The sequence below is a fragment of the Oncorhynchus mykiss genome, chromosome 21 (assembly GCF_057628025.1).
Source record: "Oncorhynchus mykiss isolate SJ-2025 chromosome 21, ASM5762802v1, whole genome shotgun sequence".
Classification (NCBI taxonomy): Eukaryota; Metazoa; Chordata; class Actinopteri; order Salmoniformes; family Salmonidae; genus Oncorhynchus; species Oncorhynchus mykiss.
In genome coordinates, this window is record NC_143042.1 from 37,639,238 (window position 1) to 37,658,609 (window position 19,372).

Below are 19,372 nucleotides of genomic sequence, written 5' to 3' on the forward strand. Positions count from 1 at the left end.
TGTCATGGTCTACTTTCTTAATCCCTTGCCGGTGGTCAAATGGACTCACTTCATTGGCTGCTCTCTCAAGAATCTCAAGGGGGGAAGACCCCTGCTTGTTTTATGTTTGTATACACGGGGTATGATGAGGTCTGCTCTGAAGTTCACATGCATCACACACTGCAAAAATACTATGCATTAAAATTGACAAAAAGTAATAATTTGTATGGGGGTATGGAGGCCATTGGCTCAACTTACCTCAAAGCACCTTAGCCCACACAGCTACAAGGATGCACTTTCAGGAAACCTATAAAACAAATTCATTTGACTTTGTGAAAATCCAGTTTATTATTATTTTTTGCCTAACTTACCACTTTTCCCCCATGTGATTTCTTCCTTCACAAACTCCATGAAATGATTACCTCTTCCTAAATATTTGGTCATTATTAATTTTGTGTATGGTTTCCTAGAAACAAGGGGTGGCTCAACATACCCCACTCTCCCCTACAGTTTTGGTGCTTTATCAAGGAATCCTTCTTATAGTTCATTTGTTGTTGTTTTCCATGATGTAACTCTGGGTTAAATTGGGTTAATATTTTGGTACTGGAGGAGAACCGTTCAGTTGTCTGCCTTCTTCCTGAACTGTTGGCCAGTATTGAATTACCAATACCCAGATCACGAAAACTTAATGACAAAAAGATTTAATAAAAAATAATATGGTTTATTGCTTATTTTTACTATTCTGACTTATCGGATTAAACTAAAGAAGATACAAAGAAAAAGATAATGTGAAAGAAATGTTTGCTAAAAGGAAATAAAGAATGGAAAATAACTTAACCAACTCGGAGGAACCCGCCGATGACGTGCTGTATGATGTTTCCATGGAAAGTCTCGATGCAGAAGTTCCCTCTCTCATTGTTGTCAATAATTCATATAAAAGTCAAACAATTTAATAATTGAACAAACTGGCAGTGGGCAGCCCACATGAAACGACGCAAGAGGTACACGACTATGACAAGAGTTTTGAATTATTTAAGAATTACAATTGACTATGATTCATTTGGCATATTGTGTGGCTTGATTTGAACACGGTATCAAAAGCAGACCATATGCTTTATTCCCAAAAGGGAAGTTTTCCTGGCATATAGGCAGTTGTGTGAAGCTGTAGCAAGTACTCTAGTCCAGGTATGTCATCTGGAACAGGCTGTGGCATGTTTGAGAGTCTGAGAGTCCCGCTGGCGTCACCCTGAAAATAGAAAAACACAAGGGGAAAAGAAAACATGATACACGCATTCAAAAATCACTTTTTGAAAAGGCTACCTCAGATTCTTGTGATGTAGGGAGAGCTATTATTAATATATTGTAGCCATGGTTAACGCTTGATCTTTTATGCATTACTGACCAAATACAGTAATTCCCCATGAGTTATTGTAAAGGAATGTGTATCATGAGTTGACAATAGGAAGCGTGCCGTGTGAATAAAGGCACACAGCGTGATCACGTACAGGACCTGTGTGTGTGTGAACCTCTTCCTGTACGTTCAACCAGGAGCTAAATCTCAGCATGATCTTCGAACAACCACCCATATGATTTAATAATTGTACCCTGAATTTCACTAAGCTGGCCTTTATGTTTTAGAAACTTTCTCTACAACTTCAATCTATTAGGCTTATATCTTATTATGCTTCGTGTCTGGTCATCAGATTGTACTCTGGTAATAACACCTTGTTAGTGGCATGTGTGTGGTTTGTTTTCATATACAGTGCCTTGCGAAAGTATTCGGACCCCTTGAACTTTGCAACCTTTTGCCACATTTCAGGCTTCAAACATAAAGATATAAAACTGTATTTTTTTGTGAAGAATCAACAACAAGTGGGACACAATCATGAAGTGGAACGACATTTATTGGATATTTCAAACTTTTTTAACAAATCAAAAACTGAAAAATTGGGCGTGCAAAATTATTCAGCCCCCTTAAGTTAATACTTTGTAGCGCCACCTTTTGCTGCGATTACAGCTGTAAGTCGCTTGGGGTATGTCTCTATCAGTTTTGCACATCGGAGAGACTGAACATTTTTCCCATTCCTCCTTGCAAAACAGCTCGAGCTCAGTGAGGTTGGATGGAGAGCATTTGTGAACAGCAGTTCTAACGTCTGTCGCGAGAGTCAAATCTCCTTATACGGTAGTCCTCAGACGCAGCCTACACAGCCGTTGGCCACCTGGATGACACACAAACATTCAATGACACAATCACACATAAATAACGTGTGGTATTTAATTATCTGACCTGGATGCCACACAGGATGAGTTGCAAACTTGAATGTTGTGAAAATTCTGTGCAACTTCCAGCGCGCTTTAAGTTACAGTTTTAACCAGTGGCTAAGTAGGCTACTGTGGCTATTTGACCCTAATGTAGACCTACAAGAGAGGCCTTCCATTGAAAACAATGGAGAAAATGCATCCTGTAACGTTTTAACATGGACACAGCTGTTCTACCGTTCCGCCTACAGTAGCAGCCAGTGTGTGGTGTTGAATGTGGGCCTACATTCCATGAGAATGAAAACAAACATGCAGGGCTTGACCTGTTCATCCACTTGTCCTTCAGAAAAGGAGGTGACTGAAAATGTGTTGTTTGATGAAAGAAACCCCTTCACAACATACATTATTATTCCCATACCATTATTACAGAGAATCAGACACATTATGCTATTGGCTATTTAGCTCATGTCTCAAAATACAACCCTGCCCCTTTAAGACAAACCCTGCCCCTTTAAAGACTCGTTACCCGACTCTCTTTTGAAATATGTCTAGAAATGTGCATGTTTTGTGCTCTTGTAGGAAGAAATGACTCCCCTGTTGCTGGCTACAAATGATCTATAACTAGGCAAATAACTCACTAACTAGCAAAGGATATTAACAAAAATGTGCACACGTCTACATGCAGCTCTCGCTTTGATCTCAAAACAAGCTCATCGGCTCACGATCGCTCATGCTGTAAACAGTCCAGTTCAAAGTAAATGGTACAGATTCATATATGGAAATGGTCTTGTTGCATATAGGCCTACTGCAGCTCTGTTTATGCCGCACCAGTCTGTGTTGAGTACGCGCTGAGCCGTGCGTGTCAATGCAACAGAACCCTACTCTAATGCGTTCTGCCTACAACAAAATAGTTTGTTTTGTTTAGGCATGTTGCATTGTGTTAAATTTGAGGTAAGCTACAGTGATGTACCAATGATGAAAATTACAGGCCTCTCTCATCTTTTTAAGTGGGAGAACTTGCACAATTGGTGGCTGACTAAATACTTTTTTGCCCCACTGTATATGATCACACTGGTAATAGATCCGTTGTATTACTTGTGAGGCACAGCTGAGGGAGCATACATGTAAATAATTAGCTTTTTAATTGTATTTTACTGGGCTGAAGGTGCCTGCATCTGATGGCCAGTCTCAGCGGGGGGAGAGAGCAGCAGATGGAGTGTCCGCCTCAATGTCCCTCTGCCAAATAGCTGCCTGGACTATCCGCATTGACCATTATTGCACTAACTTTTGTGACTCATCACATACGCTGCTGCCACTGTTTATTGTCTATCCTGTTGCCTAGACACTTTATTCCTAGTTATATGTACATATCTACCTCAATTACCTGGTATCCCTGCACATGGCCTCGGTACTGGTACCCCGTGTAGAGTCGTGGGCAAAGGTTTTGAGAGTGACACAAATATTAATTTTCACAAAGTCTGCTGCCTCAGTTTGTATGATGGCAATTTGCATATACTCCAGAATGTTATGAAGAGTGATCAGATGAATTGTAATTCATTGCAAAGTTCTCTCGTTAACACAGGTGTGAGTGTTGACGAGGACACAACGCTTCAAAAGGAGGGTGGTGCTTGGAATCAATGTTCTTCCTCTGTCAATCATGATTATCTGCAAGGAAACACGTGCAGTCATCATTGCTTTGCACAAAAAGGGCTTCACAGGCAAGGATATTGCTGCCAGTAAGATTGCACCTAAATCAACCAATTATCAGATCATCAAGAACTTCAAGGAGAGCGGTTCAATTGTTTGCTAAGAAGGCTTCAGGGCGCTCAAGAAAGTCCAGCAAGCGCCAAGAACGTCTCTTAAAGTTGATTCAGCTGTGGGATCGGGGCACCACCAGTACAGAGCTTGCTCAGGAATGGCAGCATGCAGGTGTGAGTGCATCTGCACGCACAGTGAGGCGAAGACTTTTGGAGGACACCCTGGTGTCAAGAAGGGCAGCAAAGAAGCCACTTCTCTCCAGGAACAACATCAGGGACAGACTGATATTCTGCAAAAGGTACAGGAATTGGACTGCTGAGGACTGGGGTAAAGTCATTGTCTCTGATTAATCCCCTTTCCGATTGTTTGGGGCATCCGGAAAAAAAGCTTGACCGGACAAGACAAGGTGAGCGCTACCATCAGTCCTGTGTCATGCCAACAGTAAAGCATCCTGAGACCATTCATGTGTGGGGTTGCTTCTCAACCAAGGGAGTGGGCTCACTCACAATTTTGCCTCAGAACACAGCCATGAATAAAGAATGGTACCAACACATCCTCCAAGAGCAACTTCTCCCATCCAGGAACAGTTTGGTGATGAACAATGTATTTTCCAGCATGATGAGCACCTTGCCATAAGGCAAAAGTGATAACTAAGTGGTTCGGGGAACAAAACATCAATATTTTGGGTCCATGGCCAGGAAACTCCCCAGACCTTAATCCCATTGAGAACTTGCGGTCAATCCTCAAGAGGAGGATGGCCAAACAAAACCCCACAAATTCTGACAAACTCCAAGCATTGATTATGCAAAAATGGGCTGCCATCAGTCAGGATGTGGCCCAGAAGTTAATTGACAGCATGCCAGGGCGGATTGCAGAGGTCTTGAAAAAGAAGGGTCAACACTGCAAATATTGACTCTTTGCATCAACTTCATGTAATTGTCAATAAAAGCCTTTGACACTTATGAAATGCTTGTAATTATACTTCAGTATTCCATAGTAACATCTGACAAAATATCTAAAGACACTGAAGCAGCAAACTTTGTGGAAATTTGTGTCATTCTTTTGGCCACGACTGTATCTAGCCATGTTATCGTCCCTCATTGCATTTATTATTACTTTTTTATTAATTCTCTATTTCTTTCTCTGTCATTACGCCTTTCACTGTTAGTCATCACCTGCTGTTTACGAAGCATGTGACAAATAAAATGTGTTTGATTTGTTGTATTTCCTTACCAAACTGGTGCCAGTTTAGCCTGGGTACCAGTCTTTCAAGCTAACAGTCCAGTTATTGTAGCCTACTCCGTGTCGAGTACAGGTAGTGGACTGTTCGTTAAAAAATAAACAAATTAAACACTGGTCCACGGACTAGTACAAATGTGGCTCTGTTCAATTTAATCTTTGAGAGATATGTTTTTGAAATCACAATGCATCCTGGGAGTGGAAGACAAATACACTGGAGGAAGTGCAAGTGGTTCCCTAGTAATAAAAATGGTCAACCATTAAACCCTTACTTCAAGCTGCAATAATATCGTAACTGCTTCTTCCAAAATGATTGCCACCTTTGATTTAAAAAAAAAAACTTTATAAAATAAATACTACAAATACTGAGCTATACTGTATGCTAAAAAAAACACAATTATACACTAATACAATTGCGCCGAGATAAAACTTTACAACAAATGAACAAAAAAATCTAAAGAGGATAACGGCACTTAGTCTTTTTCTATGTTTTATGAGATTGAATAACATGTTGGGTGTCACACCCTGACCATAGTTTACTTTGTATATTTCTATGTTTTGGTTGGTCAGGGTGTGAGCTGAGTGGGCATTCTATGTTTCATTGTCTAGTTTGTCTATTTCTATGTATGGCCTGATATGGTTCTCAATCAGAGGCAGGTGTTAGTCATTGTCTCTGATTGGGAACCATATTTAGGTAGCCTGGGTTTCACTGTGTGTTTGTGGGTGATTGTTCCTGTCTCTGTTCTCACCAGATAGGGTTGTTTCGGTTTTTGTTACGTTCTTTGTTTTGTAGTGTTTGTATCGATTTGTGTTTTACGTTTGTTTATTAAACATGGATCGCAATCTACACGCCGCATTTTGGTCCGACTCTCCTTCACACCTAGAAAACCGTGACATTGGGAGGGATTTTAGCCTTTTGGACTGCACTCTTCAATTCAAACCACAGATTCTCAATGTTACATGTTTTATTTGGGTCCTCTACCAGGCAAGTTTACCACTGTTCCAGAATTTTTAAAACTTCAATTGTTGCCCTATTTCTTTAAATATATTTTTTTGTACACCATTTTGCCTCTTCATTTGGAAGTTCTTTGTCTTTCCCAAGGGTGATAAATAATAAAACGTTACCTAATTTTTATACCCCAGTGAAACAGGAAGCCATGAAAGTCCACAATACAGTTCCCAAAACTGAGATTAATTCAAAGTAGAATGTTAATGCAGGTTAAATGTTGTTTGATTTTACTTATAAGAATCATTAGGGGTGCCAATTTGACACCCATTTTATTTTTTTTGTCAAATAAAATGTCTTTGAGCAATTATTTTAGTATAAAATTATCCAATTATCCAAATGGCTGAACCTAGATGAACTCGAGTCATCTAGGAATGTCCACTTGGTGGCGACAGAGTTCCATCTTCTGGGTTGAGTCTGTCTGAACGATGACTGCTGGCGTGTCAAGATCATTGTGATATTCAAGCGATACTATCATCTCCACAAATCAGACTGCATAGCTTGTTTTATCCCAACACGAAGGTGATTTGTTTTCCAAATGGAACTCTGTCGCCACCAAGTGGACATTCATAGATGACTCCAGTTCAATTGTGCAGTTCTAGCTACCTATCTAGCTAGATCCATTTGGATATGCATCCCACATGTTTCTAATTCAGAGGCAATGACGAAAATCAGTTTAACACATTGCAAGGTACCATCCCCCTTATTGCAAGCATGGTGCTTTCTCGAAGTTGCCCTCCTAAACTTACTGCAGGCCAAACTGTAAAGATGGTGCATTTGGCTGTACAGTTCGACTAGGGGTATTGAGTCCTGTCTTTACAAATGATAAACATTACCAAACATTGTATTTCAGAATGTAGGCCAACTCATACCATACTCAGTCACGAAGTAAACTTCAGTCTCATGCGCTTTAAATACCAAAGGCTAGGCCCTACTTAATTGGTTTGTGTGTTGTGGTGGAATCTGTGACGCCATGAACTTTCAAGGTTCTCATTTGAAACCCTTCAACGAACAAAACAACTCCACGGCATAATCTTCTGTCGTATCTTATACGCATATTTATCCAAATACTGCATGTAAATAGTTCCATAATTGTTGGAGAGGGTCAACAACACTGCATGCGACGAAAAAACTATGTATCCAGCCAGGAAAGATACTTTAGTAACAAGCTGATTGCTGCGCCTGATTCCAGGCTTGTGAAATTAACACCCTGGGGTATGCAAACAAGAGATGAAAACCTGTGTGTGGGGGTAGGTAATTAGAGACGCTCTAATGTGGAAATGTATACATAACCACAATGAACACTTAAAATAACACTTAAAAAAAAATTAACAACATAGTTCAGGCAGTAGGAAGCTCTCTCGTCCATTTATATGTAGATGATACAGTCTTATACTCAGCTGGCCCCTCCCCGGATTTTGTTTTAAACGCTCTACAACAAAGTTTTCTTAGTGTCCAACAAGCTTTCTCTGCCCTTAACCTTGTTCTGAACACCTCCAAAACAAAGGTCATGTGGTTTGGTAAGAAGAATGCCCCTCTCCCCACAGGTTACTACCTCTGTGGGTTTAGAGCTTGAGGTAGCCACCTCATACAAGTACTTGGGAGTATGGCTAGATGGTACACTGGCACACTGTCCTTCTCTGAGCACATATCAAAGCTGCAGGCTAAAGTTAAATTTAAATTCAATTAAATTAGACTTGGTTTCCTCTATCGTAATAACTCCTCTTTCACCCCAGCTACCAAACCAACCCTGGTTCAGATGACCATCCTACCCATGCTAGATTACGGAAACGTGATTTATAGATCTGCAGGTAAGGGTGATCTCGGCTACTGGTTGATGCTTATTTATAAAACCCTCTTAGGCCTCACTCTCCCCATCTGAGATATCTACTGCAGCCCTCATCCACATACAACAACCGTTCTGCCAGTCACATTCCTGGGTCGCTCGTCTTTTCAGTTCGCTGCAGCGAGCGACTGGAACAAGCTGCAACAAACACTCAAACCTGACAGTTTTATCTCAATCTCTTCATTCAAAGACTCAATCATGGACACTCATACTGACAGTTGTGGCTGCTTTGCGTGATGTATTGTTGTCTCTACCTTCTTGCCCTTTGTGCTGTTGTCTGTGCCCAATAATGTTTGTACCATGTTTTGTGCTGCTACCATGTTGTGTTGCTGCCATGCTGTGCTGTTGTCTTAGGTCTCTCTATATTATATTAATTTTGAATCCCAGCCCCCGTCCCAGCAGGAGGCCTTTTGCCTTTTGGTAGGTCGTCATAGTAAATAAGAATTTGTTCTTAACTGACTTGCCTAGTTAAATAAAGGTTAAAATAATAATGATTAAAACAAAAATTGAAACAGACTCAAACTGATTCCAAATGACTTTATTTGAAAAGAGGAAATACACAAGAAACAGTAGCAGTCATAAACCAGAGTCAACTAAATGCACAAAACTCTATTGAAGGTCCTTCATGGTGGTAAATGCTTAAAGATACTGTGTTGAATCAATGTTAATAATATATTGGATGTCAACACATGGCAGTGATATTATGTCCTTTAACTGGAGAAACAACACTTTGCCTGCCGTGTGGTTGAGATGTTTGCTGTTGATCACTTGTTCTCCATCTTGCCCTCGAACTCTAGAACAGTGTAAAAAAAAAAATGCTCCTTTTTGGTCTGCAAAAAAGTTTTCCCACAGTAAACCACACATGTTGACAGATAACTTTTACATGAAATTGGTTGTATAAAACGTGGTAGTGTGAAGGAGGTTACTTTGGTTGAACTCCAGAGGAACGGTTTACTTTGTTCTATAAACTGTGGCGCCTATACTGAAGCCTTCCCAGATAAGAGTTTGGCTGCTGTGGTTGTTCTCCTCCTTCTCCTCCCTGCTCTAACACCATTCTTTCCTCCTGTCTCCCTCCTCATCTTGGCTCTCCCTTTCCCTCCACGCGCTCCCTTCTCTTCCTCACCTTTTCTTTCTCTCTCCCTCTCTTTCTTCCTCTTTGTGTGTCACTCTCGCTCATCCTCGCTCCCTCCCCCTATACATAGATCTTGACACTAGCTTCCTTCACATCGCTCCCTCTCCCCACCCTCCCCCCCTCCCCCTCACACCCAGACCTTACCCTTCCCTCCTCCCTCCCCTCCAGCGCCACTGCCTCCACAGCAGCCCCCTCCCAGGCCAGGGTGCTGTGTGGCGGGCAGGTTCTTGTAGATAGCCCTGGAGTATGGTATAAAGCAGAGCCCCAGCTGGAGGTGGCGGGCCAGGCGGCAGTAGGCGGCCAGAGCCAGGACCAGGAGGGGTGTGACCAGGAGGAAACCCACAACCAGGAGGGCCACACAGCCACCGTCATTCAGCAGGTCCGAGCAGTAGCGCGACGTCCCATGAGGGCGCACCTGGGGAGAGGGACACGGGTCGTATTTTTCCTGATTGTTTGTGTTACTCACTGTTTTTCACATGGCCGTAAGAATGTTGCACTCAAAGCGAAGAGATTGACAATGTCCCTGTGACTGTAAAATGACATTAATAATGCATTGTCCATGCAACAGACATGCAGTGGTCTCACACGTTGCTATAACAAGGTAGTTTCTAACAAGCTAAAGCTAATGAGGCTTTCTGTTGGTGTCTTCTCAGAACCGATGGAGACGGTTGGTTTCAGCGCCCGTGATCAGGACAAGTGAAGGATGGAGGAAACAAGGAGGAGACGCAGGGAGACAATGGTGTGCCCCTGGTAGTGTGTGTCTGAGGTGAGGCTTGACACAGAGAAGATAGCAGTCTGACGAATGCACACACACACACACACACACACACACACACACACACACACACACACACACACACACACACACACACACACAGAGAGAGAGACTAAGCAACACTCACAAACCCAATCTGTTTTGTTCTTACGGACACATACCGACCCCACAAAGAACGAAGAGCCCTTCCATAGATTAAATGTGATGAATTGCCATTCTTATATCACGGCTGTGTAACATCACAATAATACCTCTGGTGCTTTACATTTAAAATGGCCACCTGTTGTTGTGGTGTGTGATGCTATTGGTATGAGGGAGAAGAGGGTGAAGGGGGGTGACAGAGAATATGTGAGCAATGGACAGGGAAAATGGAGGGGCTGAATTATCCTTCCTTAACTCCATTTGGTAAGAACAGAATGAGAGAGTGGAGGGGGGAGCGATAGCAAGGCACCAAGAGTGGTGCAGGAGGTTGGGAGGTGAACAGGAGAGGAGAGGAAAAGGGAGAGGAGAGGAGAGGAAAAGGAGAGGGAAAGGAGAGGAAAGGGCGATGGAGAGGAGAGGAAAGGAAAGGAGAGGGATAGGAGAGGAGAGGCACATAAAGTGTTGAGGGAGGTTGGGAGGTGAACCCAGATACCACTACACATTAATGTCTTTAATTTCCGCTTTCTGAGGCCTTATCCGGGATTTTATGTCCCAAACTGAATCATGTTTATATTCATTCTTATTGAAGGCATGTGGTTGTGAGTTGTGTGTGTGTGTTGGGTATCTAGCTCTGAAATCATGCAACTGTCCATTTCAAGTTCTTGCAGCTGGTTAGCGAAGATACTCTATCTTTTTCAGAGTTTGTGACAGGAAACTGTGAGCTCAGGGTAACTTTTTAGCCAGGTTTGTAATCCCACCTCCCTTCTTTCTCATCCCCCTCTCTTCTTTGTTTTATCCCCCTCTCTCCTTTGATTCATTCCTCTCAACTTTCTTGGACAGCTCTCTCTCTCTCTCTCTCTTTCTCTCTCTGTCTCTCTGTCTCTCTGTCTCTCTGTCTCTCTGTCTCTCTCTCTCTCTCTCTGTCTCTGTCTCTCTGTCTCTCTGTCTCTCTCTCTCTCTCTCTCTCTCTGTCTCTCTGTCTCTCTCTCTCTCTCTCTCTCTCTCTCTCTCTCTCTCTCTCTCTCTCTCCCTCTCTCTCTCTCTCTCTCTCTCTCATAGTAAGGTGGTCAGACCAGTAGTGCTGTGGCCCTTCTTCCCTTTCACACTCTGACCTACTGTGACCTGTAGGGGTGGCTGGGTGGGAAACTGAAACTGGTGGGATTTATGGGGGTCAAATGTGTGTGTGTGTGTGCGTGCGTGCACCCTCCCACCTCCACAGGGTCTTGCGTGCGTGCATCTCAGTGAGTCTGTGTGTGTGAGCACAAGTGTGCTAAATGTATTTCACACAACATTTATTCTGCCGGTGAATCTGTGCATGTGTGTGTTTAAAACTTTATTGGACAACTTGTAAGAGTAGGCTAAAGCACACCTAGATCTGAGACCAGCCAGGCTGGCTAACCCTTACCTCCCTCTCTTCTTGAAAGTTCCCACCACTCACGTCACTCTCCCCTGACTCCTGAGTCCTAATCTGTCCAGTCTGATTCTAAACCCTGACTGGCACCCTATTCAGTATATAGTGCACTACTTTTGACCATGTAGCCCCTGTTCTTAAACATCTGCTTATGAAACACATCACAAAGAGCCAAACTTAACCTATTCCAAACTCCACCCTCATTTAACCTATTCCAAACTCCACCCTCATTTAACCTATTCCAAACTCCACCCTCATTTAACCTATTCCAAACTCCACCCTCATTTAACCTATTCCAAACTCCACCCTCATTTAACCTATTCCAAACTCCACCCTCATTTAACCTATTCCAAACTCCACCCTCATTTAACCTATTCCAAACTCCACCCTCATTTAACCTATTCCAAACTCCACCCTCATTTAACCTATTCCAAACTCCACCCTCATTTAACCTATTCCAAACTCCACCCTCATTTAACCTATTCCAAACTCCACCCTCATTTAACCTATTCCAAACTCCACCCTCATTTAAACTATTCCAAACTCCACCCTCATTTAACCTATTCCAAACTCCACCCTCATTTAACCTATTCCAAACTCCACCCTCATTTAACCTATTCCAAACTCCACCCTCATTTAACCTATTCCAAACTCCACCCTCATTTAACCTATTCCAAACTCCACCCTCATTTAAACTATTCCAAACTCCACCCTCATTTAACCTATTCCAAACTCCACCCTCATTTAACCTATTCCAAACTCCAGCCTCATTTAACCTATTCCAAACTCCAGCCTCATTTAAACTATTCCAAACTCCACCCTCATTTAAACTATTCCAAACTCCACCCTCATGTAAACTATTCCAAACTCCACCCTCATTTAACCTATTCCAAACTCCACCCTCATTTAACCTATTCCAAACACCACCCTCATTTAACCTATTCCAAACTCCACCCTCATTTAACCTATTCCAAACTCCACCCTCATTTAAACTATTCCAAACACCACCCTCATTTAACCTATTCCAAACTCCACCCTCATTTAAACTATTCCAAACTCCACCCTCATTTAACCTATTCCAAACTCCACCCTCATTTAACCTATTCCAAACTCCACCCTCATTTAACCTATTCCAAACTCCACCCTCATTTAACCTATTCCAAACTCCACCCTCATTTAACCTATTCCAAACTCCACCCTCATTTAACCTATTCCAAACTCCACCCTCATTTAAACTATTCCAAACTCCACCCTCATTTAACCTATTCCAAACTCCAGCCTCATTTAACCTATTCCAAACTCCACCCTCATGTAAACTATTCCAAACTCCACCCTAATTTAACCTATTCCAAACTCCACCCTCATTTAAACTATTCCAAACTCCACCCTAATTTTCAGCTAAACTATTCCAAACTTGTGGTGGATGGTGGAGGTTTAGTTAGTCCCTCCTGAAATGTCAGCATGCTGTATAACATATTATTACTGGTTTCTTATCTAGTCTGATAGTCCTGAGTACCTCTGAAAGGGTAAATTGTTATGACTGTTCTGGCAAACACCACTCACACTGACGCACACACGTTGACACACACTCACACTGACGCACACACGTTGACACACACACTGACACAGATGAATTATGAATGTGAAATTGAAATGACACATAGGAATTTTGGAAGATGAATGTAAGTATTGCACAAATGCCCTTTACTCTGTGTACACACATACACACACACACACCCTTCGTACCGTAGAATGACAGAGGAACCCGAACACCACCATGGCGATGGCGGGGGTGAGGATGAGTCCGAACACCAGTCCGGCCAGGCAGGCGTTGATCCCAGCGATGACCAGGTTCTGGGCCGTCACCAGCACCGAGCACGCCCAGCAGTCCAGAGAGCCTCGGAGCTCCAGTGGAGCGTCACTACCACCTCCCCCACTCTCAGCTGCAGAGTACGGGGGAGGCACCACCACGCCGGAGGGGGTCCCCACAGGAGCGCTGGAGGCCAGAGAGTTGGAGTGCTGGAGGTGGTGGTGGTTTGGGTGGTGGTGGTTGAGGGGAGAGAGCTCCTCGGAGAGCTCCAGAGCCTGGTGGTGGGCCCCCTTCTCCAGTGTACCGATTACACTCATGGTCAACTAAGGAGGGATTGATGGATGTTAGCACAGGTTGATACGATGTAAACAACACAATGCAAAGCTACGTATATAATACGGTCCTTGTTTCTCATTCTCCAGTGAACCAGTCTGTACAACATCGTTCTTTTGATGTATGCAAATTGAAACGGCACTGTACTGGCATTGAAAGGACATTTGAAGCCTCTTCCTCTCTTGTCTATCTCAAACTTGGTCCCTTGGTCCCCATCCCTCCCTAGATGCATCATAGCTGAGGCTCCGCCTTCAAACGTAGTTCACAGGGAGGTCAGTTAGAGGAGTTATCTGCTAGAGGTAGAGGACGGCAGGCTGCGTGGTGCAATCTATAAACGCTCTCCCGTCTTCTATCAGAGCGGGATGGTTATCTGAATGCCAATTGCCAGATGAGGGTGCACAGAGGATGATGATGGATAAGATGAAGAGGAAGGGAGAGATGGATGTGTTCATGCGTGTGTGTGCGTTTGTGTGTGTGTGTTTGTGTGTGTGCGTTTGTGTGTGTGTTTGTGTATGCTTCTGCACATGCCTGAATGTATTTGTTTATCGATAAAAGAGTGCAGTTCCTGTCTCGTTAGAAGGAGAAAACCTAGAAGCATGGTGTAATGTCATGCCCCTGTGTTCAAGACACTGTAAAATGTTTTGTTTGATTCTTCCAGTATGGTAAAAAAAAAAAAACAACACACAACATCACAATAGACCAAGTTTCAAGATCCCTTGAATCAGCTATAAGTTACAACTCCTAACTGACATGTCCCATTAACCCCCCCCCCCCCCCCCCCCATGCTAACTAAGCGTTGCCCTACCCAGCCTGAACAATGGACTGAGGTCAGCGGCCAGCCCGCCTTCCAGAAATAACCCCCCAGACCTCGGCACCGCAGACTAGAGGGCCTTGGGCACTGCACACTGTTAACTGCACGGCCTCTGACCGCAAGGCACTACAGAGGTTGCTGCGTACTGCTCAGTACATCACTGGGGCCAAGCTTCCTGCCATCCAGGACCTTTATACCGGGCTGTGCCCAAAAAATTGACAAGAACTCCAGCCACCCGAGTCATAGACTGTTCTCTTTGCTACTGACTATTTACATTGTCCCCACCCCCCATTTTTACGCTGCTGCTACTCTCTATATATTATCCATGCATAATCACTTTACCTCTACCTACATGTACAAATTACCTCGACTAACCTGTGCCCACGCACATTGACTCTATACCGGAACCCCCTGTATATAGCCTCGCTACTGTTATTTTATTGTTGCTCCTTAATTATTTGTTACATTTCTATCTTTTTTACAGTGCCTTGCGAAAGTATTCGGCCCCCTTGAACTTTGCGACCTTTTGCCACATTTCAGGCTTCAAACATAAAGATATAAAACTGTATTTTTTTGTGAAGAATCAACAACAAGTGGGACACGATCATGAAGTGGAACGACATTTATTGGATATTTCAAACTTTTTTAACAAATCAAAAACTGAAAAATTGGGTGTGCAAAATTATTCAGCCCCTTTACTTTCAGTGCAGCAAACTCTCTCCAGAAGTTCAGTGAGGATCTCTGAATGATCCAATGTTGACCTAAATGACTAATGATGATAAATACAATCCACCTGTGTGTAATCAAGTCTCCGTATAAATTATCCTGCACTGTGATAGTCTCAGAGGTCCGTTAAAAGCGCAGAGAGCATCATGAAGGACAAGGAACACACCAGGCAGGTCCGAGATACTGTTGTGAAGAAGTTTAAAGCCGGATTTGGATACAAAAAGATTTCCCAAGCTTTAAACATCCCAAGGAGCACTGTGCAAGCGATAATATTGAAATGGAAGGAGTATCAGACCACTGCAAATCTACCAAGACCTGGCCGTCCCTCTAAACTTTCAGCTCATACAAGGAGAAGACTGATCAGAGATGCAGCCAAGAGGCCCATGATCACTCTGGATGAACTGCAGAGATCTACAGCTGAGGTGGGAGACTCTGTCCATAGGACAACAATCAGTCGTATATTGCACAAATCTGGCCTTTATGGAAGAGTGGCAAGAAGAAAGACATTTCTTAAAGATATCCATAAAACGTGTTGTTTAAAGTTTGCCACAAGCCACCTGGGAGACACACCAAACATGTGGAAAAAGGTGCTCTGGTCAGATGAAACCAAAATTGAATTTTTTGTTAACAATGCAAAACGTTATGTTTGGCGTAAAAGCAAAACAGCTCATCACCCTGAACACACCATCCCCACTGTCAAACATGGTGGTGGCAGCATCATGGTTTGGGCCTGCTTTTCTTCAGCAGGGACAGGGAAGATGGTTAAAATTGATGGGAAGATGGATGGAGCCAAATACAAGACCATTCTGGAAGAAAACCTGATGGAGTCTGCAAAAGACCTGAGACTGGGACGGAGATTTGTCTTCCAACAAGACAATGATCCAAAACATAAAGCAAAATCTACAATGGAATGGTTCAAAAATAAACATTTCCAGGTGTTAGAATGGCCAAGTCAAAGTCCAGACCTGAATCCAATCGAGAATCTGTGGAAAGAACTGAAAACTGCTGTTCACAAATGCTCTCCATCCAACCTCACTGAGCTCGAGCTGTTTTGCAAGGAGGAATGGGAAAAAATGTCAGTCTCTCAATGTGCAAAACTGATAGAGACATATCCCAAGCGACTTACAGCTGTAATCGCAGCAAAAGGTGGCGCTACAAAGTATTAACTTAAGGGGGCTGAATAATTTGGCACGCCCAATTTTTCAGTTTTTGATTTGTTAAAAAAGTTTGAAATATCCAATAAATGTCGTTCCACTTCATGATTGTGTCCCACTTGTTGTTGATTCTTCACAAAAAAATACAGTTTTATATCTTTATGTTTGAAGCCTGAAATGTGGCAAAAGGTCGCAAAGTTCAAGGGGGCCGAATACTTTCGCAAGGCACTGTATGTATTTATTGTTCTTTTTTCTGAACTACATTGTTGGTTTAAGGGCTTGTAAGTAAGCATTTCACGGTAAGGTCGACACTGTTGTATTCGGCGCATGTGGCAAATAAAATTTGATTTGATTTGTTCTTCTTCCTCCCGTTTCTGAAGCAGTGAATGCACATCCAGCACTTCCACAGGTGCAGGAAACAAAATGAAACGTTGAATGCCTCACATTGGTTTTCGCCGGGACAGGAGGTTTTCCTGACCGCATGATAAACTCCTGTCCCGTAGGCAGTGGGTATTTGTGGGTTAATGTTTTTTTGTCATGAATCTTGTTCTGGAGGCAGCTCTGTAGAGTGGTCACTAGCTGGCACAGCCACAAAGTCATCAAATCGGATTTTAAACCTAACCTTAACCACACTGCTAACGATAATGCCAAACCCTAACCTTAAATTAAGACCAAAAAGCAAATGTTGACTTTGCAACTGGCCTACCTAAAGGAAAATCCCTTTATTCTGCCTCCAGGACAAGACTCATGACAATAAACGTCAACCTGCAAATTTTTCCACCCTTTACTTTTACCCAACAAACACTCATCATCCTCACCGACCGTTAACCCGGACCCTAACCACGTTAAGGAAGAATCCACTTGAAAAGTATTGTTACTGACTCTATAAGTCTCCTATTGTTAGTAAAGTGTTGTTCGGGTGTAAGGTCAGGGGTCCAGGAAGAGGGAGACCTGCTCACTCATTGTGTCACGATTTAAAATAGGCCTACACTTGGCCGCTACATCTGTTTTACACATCCCATGTACTTGTTATTCTTTGAAAAATGACGCGTCATTGTTTCTCATAACTCTGGAGACACTGATATGAATCTGCTATAGAAATGATTGATTCATGTCCTGTGGTATTTTCAAATGACCTTCGTCTGTAGCTTCATGGCTACTAATACAACACTGAACTACATTCAACCTGGTCCTTGAACGATTCTCATAATGTATTCTCTAATCTAGAACATACTGAAGCAACTCGATTGTCTTTTGACTGGCAGTTGCACACATGTTATTATCGAATGTTATTATGTTGTTATCTATGTTATTACCTATGCATTTAATTATCAGTGATGCTCACAAGTATTGTAATTTTAAAATGCTGCTAATTTTCTGAATGCTTTACACAGATATTGGAATAGTTGTGCTCTAAATAGAATGCTTCAGTTAGTTCAACTCCCTCCCTGGGTCTATACGTTCTCACTCACATTGACGTGCAGCCTGGTAGAGCCTCTCTCTCTTCCTCACTCTTCTCTTCTCCTTCTCGTCTCTCTCCTCCTCCTCTTCTCTTTCTCTTCTTCTCTCTTCTCTTCTCTTTCTCTTCTTCTCTCTTCTCTTTCTCTTCTTCTCTCTTCTCTTCTTCTCTCTTCTCCTTCTCTTCTCTCTTCTCTTTCTCCTTCTCTTCTTCTCTCTTCTCTTCTCCTTCTCTTCTTTCTTCTCTTTCTCCTTCTCCTTCTCTCTTCTCTTCTCTTTCTCGCTTCTCTTCTCCTTCTCTTCTTCTCTCTTCTCTTCTCCTTGAAGTTCCAGTGAAACACTCTCTTTCTCCACTTATTCAAGCAGGTGGACAAGCTTTAAATGTTCTTTCTCTACTGTCTTTTGGCTTTGGGTTTTTCCTCTGTATCAGTTCAGATTCCTTCACACTTTTCTAAATGAAGTTGTGACCAGCTCGTGTAGTAGTGGTATGCTGACCTCCTGTAGACGTAATCTCTTGTTGTTTCCTCTCTGCACTGTGAAGGGTCGTCGGTCCGTCAGGGATAAGTCCGTGTCGGTCCCCCTCCCCTATTTCTCAGACTGAAGGGCTTCGTCCTTTCACCTGTTGTTCTCTCCCAGACTGCAGTCGACCACTCCAGCCTCAGCGTTTTGGGTCTCAGCTCTTTAGAAGTGGCCCAGACCTCTGTACGTCCCTCCGTCAGTCCGTCCCGCCTTCTCCTCCTATTCTCACACTTACTACGTTTGATACAACAGCCCCTCTTGAGGAATTAGAGGGATGCCTTTCTCTCTCACTCTTACTGACTTCTGCCTCACTCATTCTCCCCCCCCTCCCTTTCATAACTACTACATCGAGTGCTTGTGCCCCCACCTCACTCCTCTCCCTCTTAACCCGTGCCTGTAAAGCACCCCCTCTCTCTGCTCTCTATCCCTCTGTTATCTGTGTGCAGCACTCTGTGTTAGGGGTTGGAGCCAGGCTGCTTCTCTGATAACCTGCGGCGTGATTGAGCCTGTGGTGAGAGGGAGAGAGGGGGAGAAGGAGAGCGGGAGTGTGTATTTAAAGAGCTGCTGTGTCGCTGTGGTCTAATCAGTAGCTGGGGATGGAGCAGAGGCTGCATGGTACCACTGACATGCCCCACCATGTCACAGACAACCCTAGTTGCTTAGACAAATTCATGTAAAAATGGACATTAGCCAGAGCTTTTATTCTTTTACAAAGATAATCTGTAAGGAAAGTGTAACAAGTGTTGATATTATACTGTACTTACAATGGTAGACCTTAACCCTAACCCTAACCCTAGCTCTGACCATAGCCCTAGCCCTAACCCTAACCCTAGCTCTAACCCTAGTCCTAACCCTAACCCTAACGCTAGCTCTAACCCGAATCCCAACCCTAGCTCTAACCCCAACACTAGCTCTAACCCTAACCCTAGCTCTAACCCTAACCCTAGCTCCAACCCGAATCCCAACCCTAGCTCTAACCCCAACACTAGCTCTAACCCTAAGCCTAGCTCTAACC

General features: G+C 43.2%; 1 protein-coding gene across 2 annotated transcripts; it reads right to left on the bottom strand.

Moving 5' to 3' along the window:
• Nucleotides 1-275: 275 nt before the first annotated feature.
• Nucleotides 276-18,840, bottom strand: LOC110500511 (transmembrane protein 88). Of its 2 annotated transcripts, none has more exons than XM_090214583.1 (3): nucleotides 17,853-18,667; nucleotides 13,293-13,679; nucleotides 276-1,225 (listed from the first exon to the last, which is right to left on the bottom strand). In XM_090214583.1, the coding sequence occupies exons 2-3, from the start codon at nucleotides 13,671-13,673 to the stop codon at nucleotides 1,094-1,096; spliced, it is 513 nt and encodes a 170-aa protein (XP_090070709.1). In that variant the 5' UTR covers nucleotides 13,674-13,679; nucleotides 17,853-18,667; the 3' UTR covers nucleotides 276-1,093. The 2 variants fall into 2 exon arrangements, with proteins under 2 accessions (XP_090070709.1, XP_021433588.2); XM_021577913.3 differs by lacking the exon at nucleotides 276-1,225 and adding an exon at nucleotides 8,611-9,634 and having other exon boundaries at nucleotides 17,853-18,840.
• Nucleotides 18,841-19,372: the final 532 nt, after the last annotated feature.

What these genes read in the sequence shown, in the direction of transcription:
- LOC110500511 (XM_021577913.3), bottom strand. Translation starts at nt 13,673, where the DNA reads ATGAGTGTAATCGGTACACTGGAGAAGGGGGCCCACCACCAGGCTCTG. An exon ending in GGTTCCTCTGTCATTCTACG is followed by an intron (nt 9,635 to 13,292) that starts GTACGAAGGGTG and finishes CCCTCTCCCCAG; the next exon opens with GTGCGCCCTCATGGGACGTC.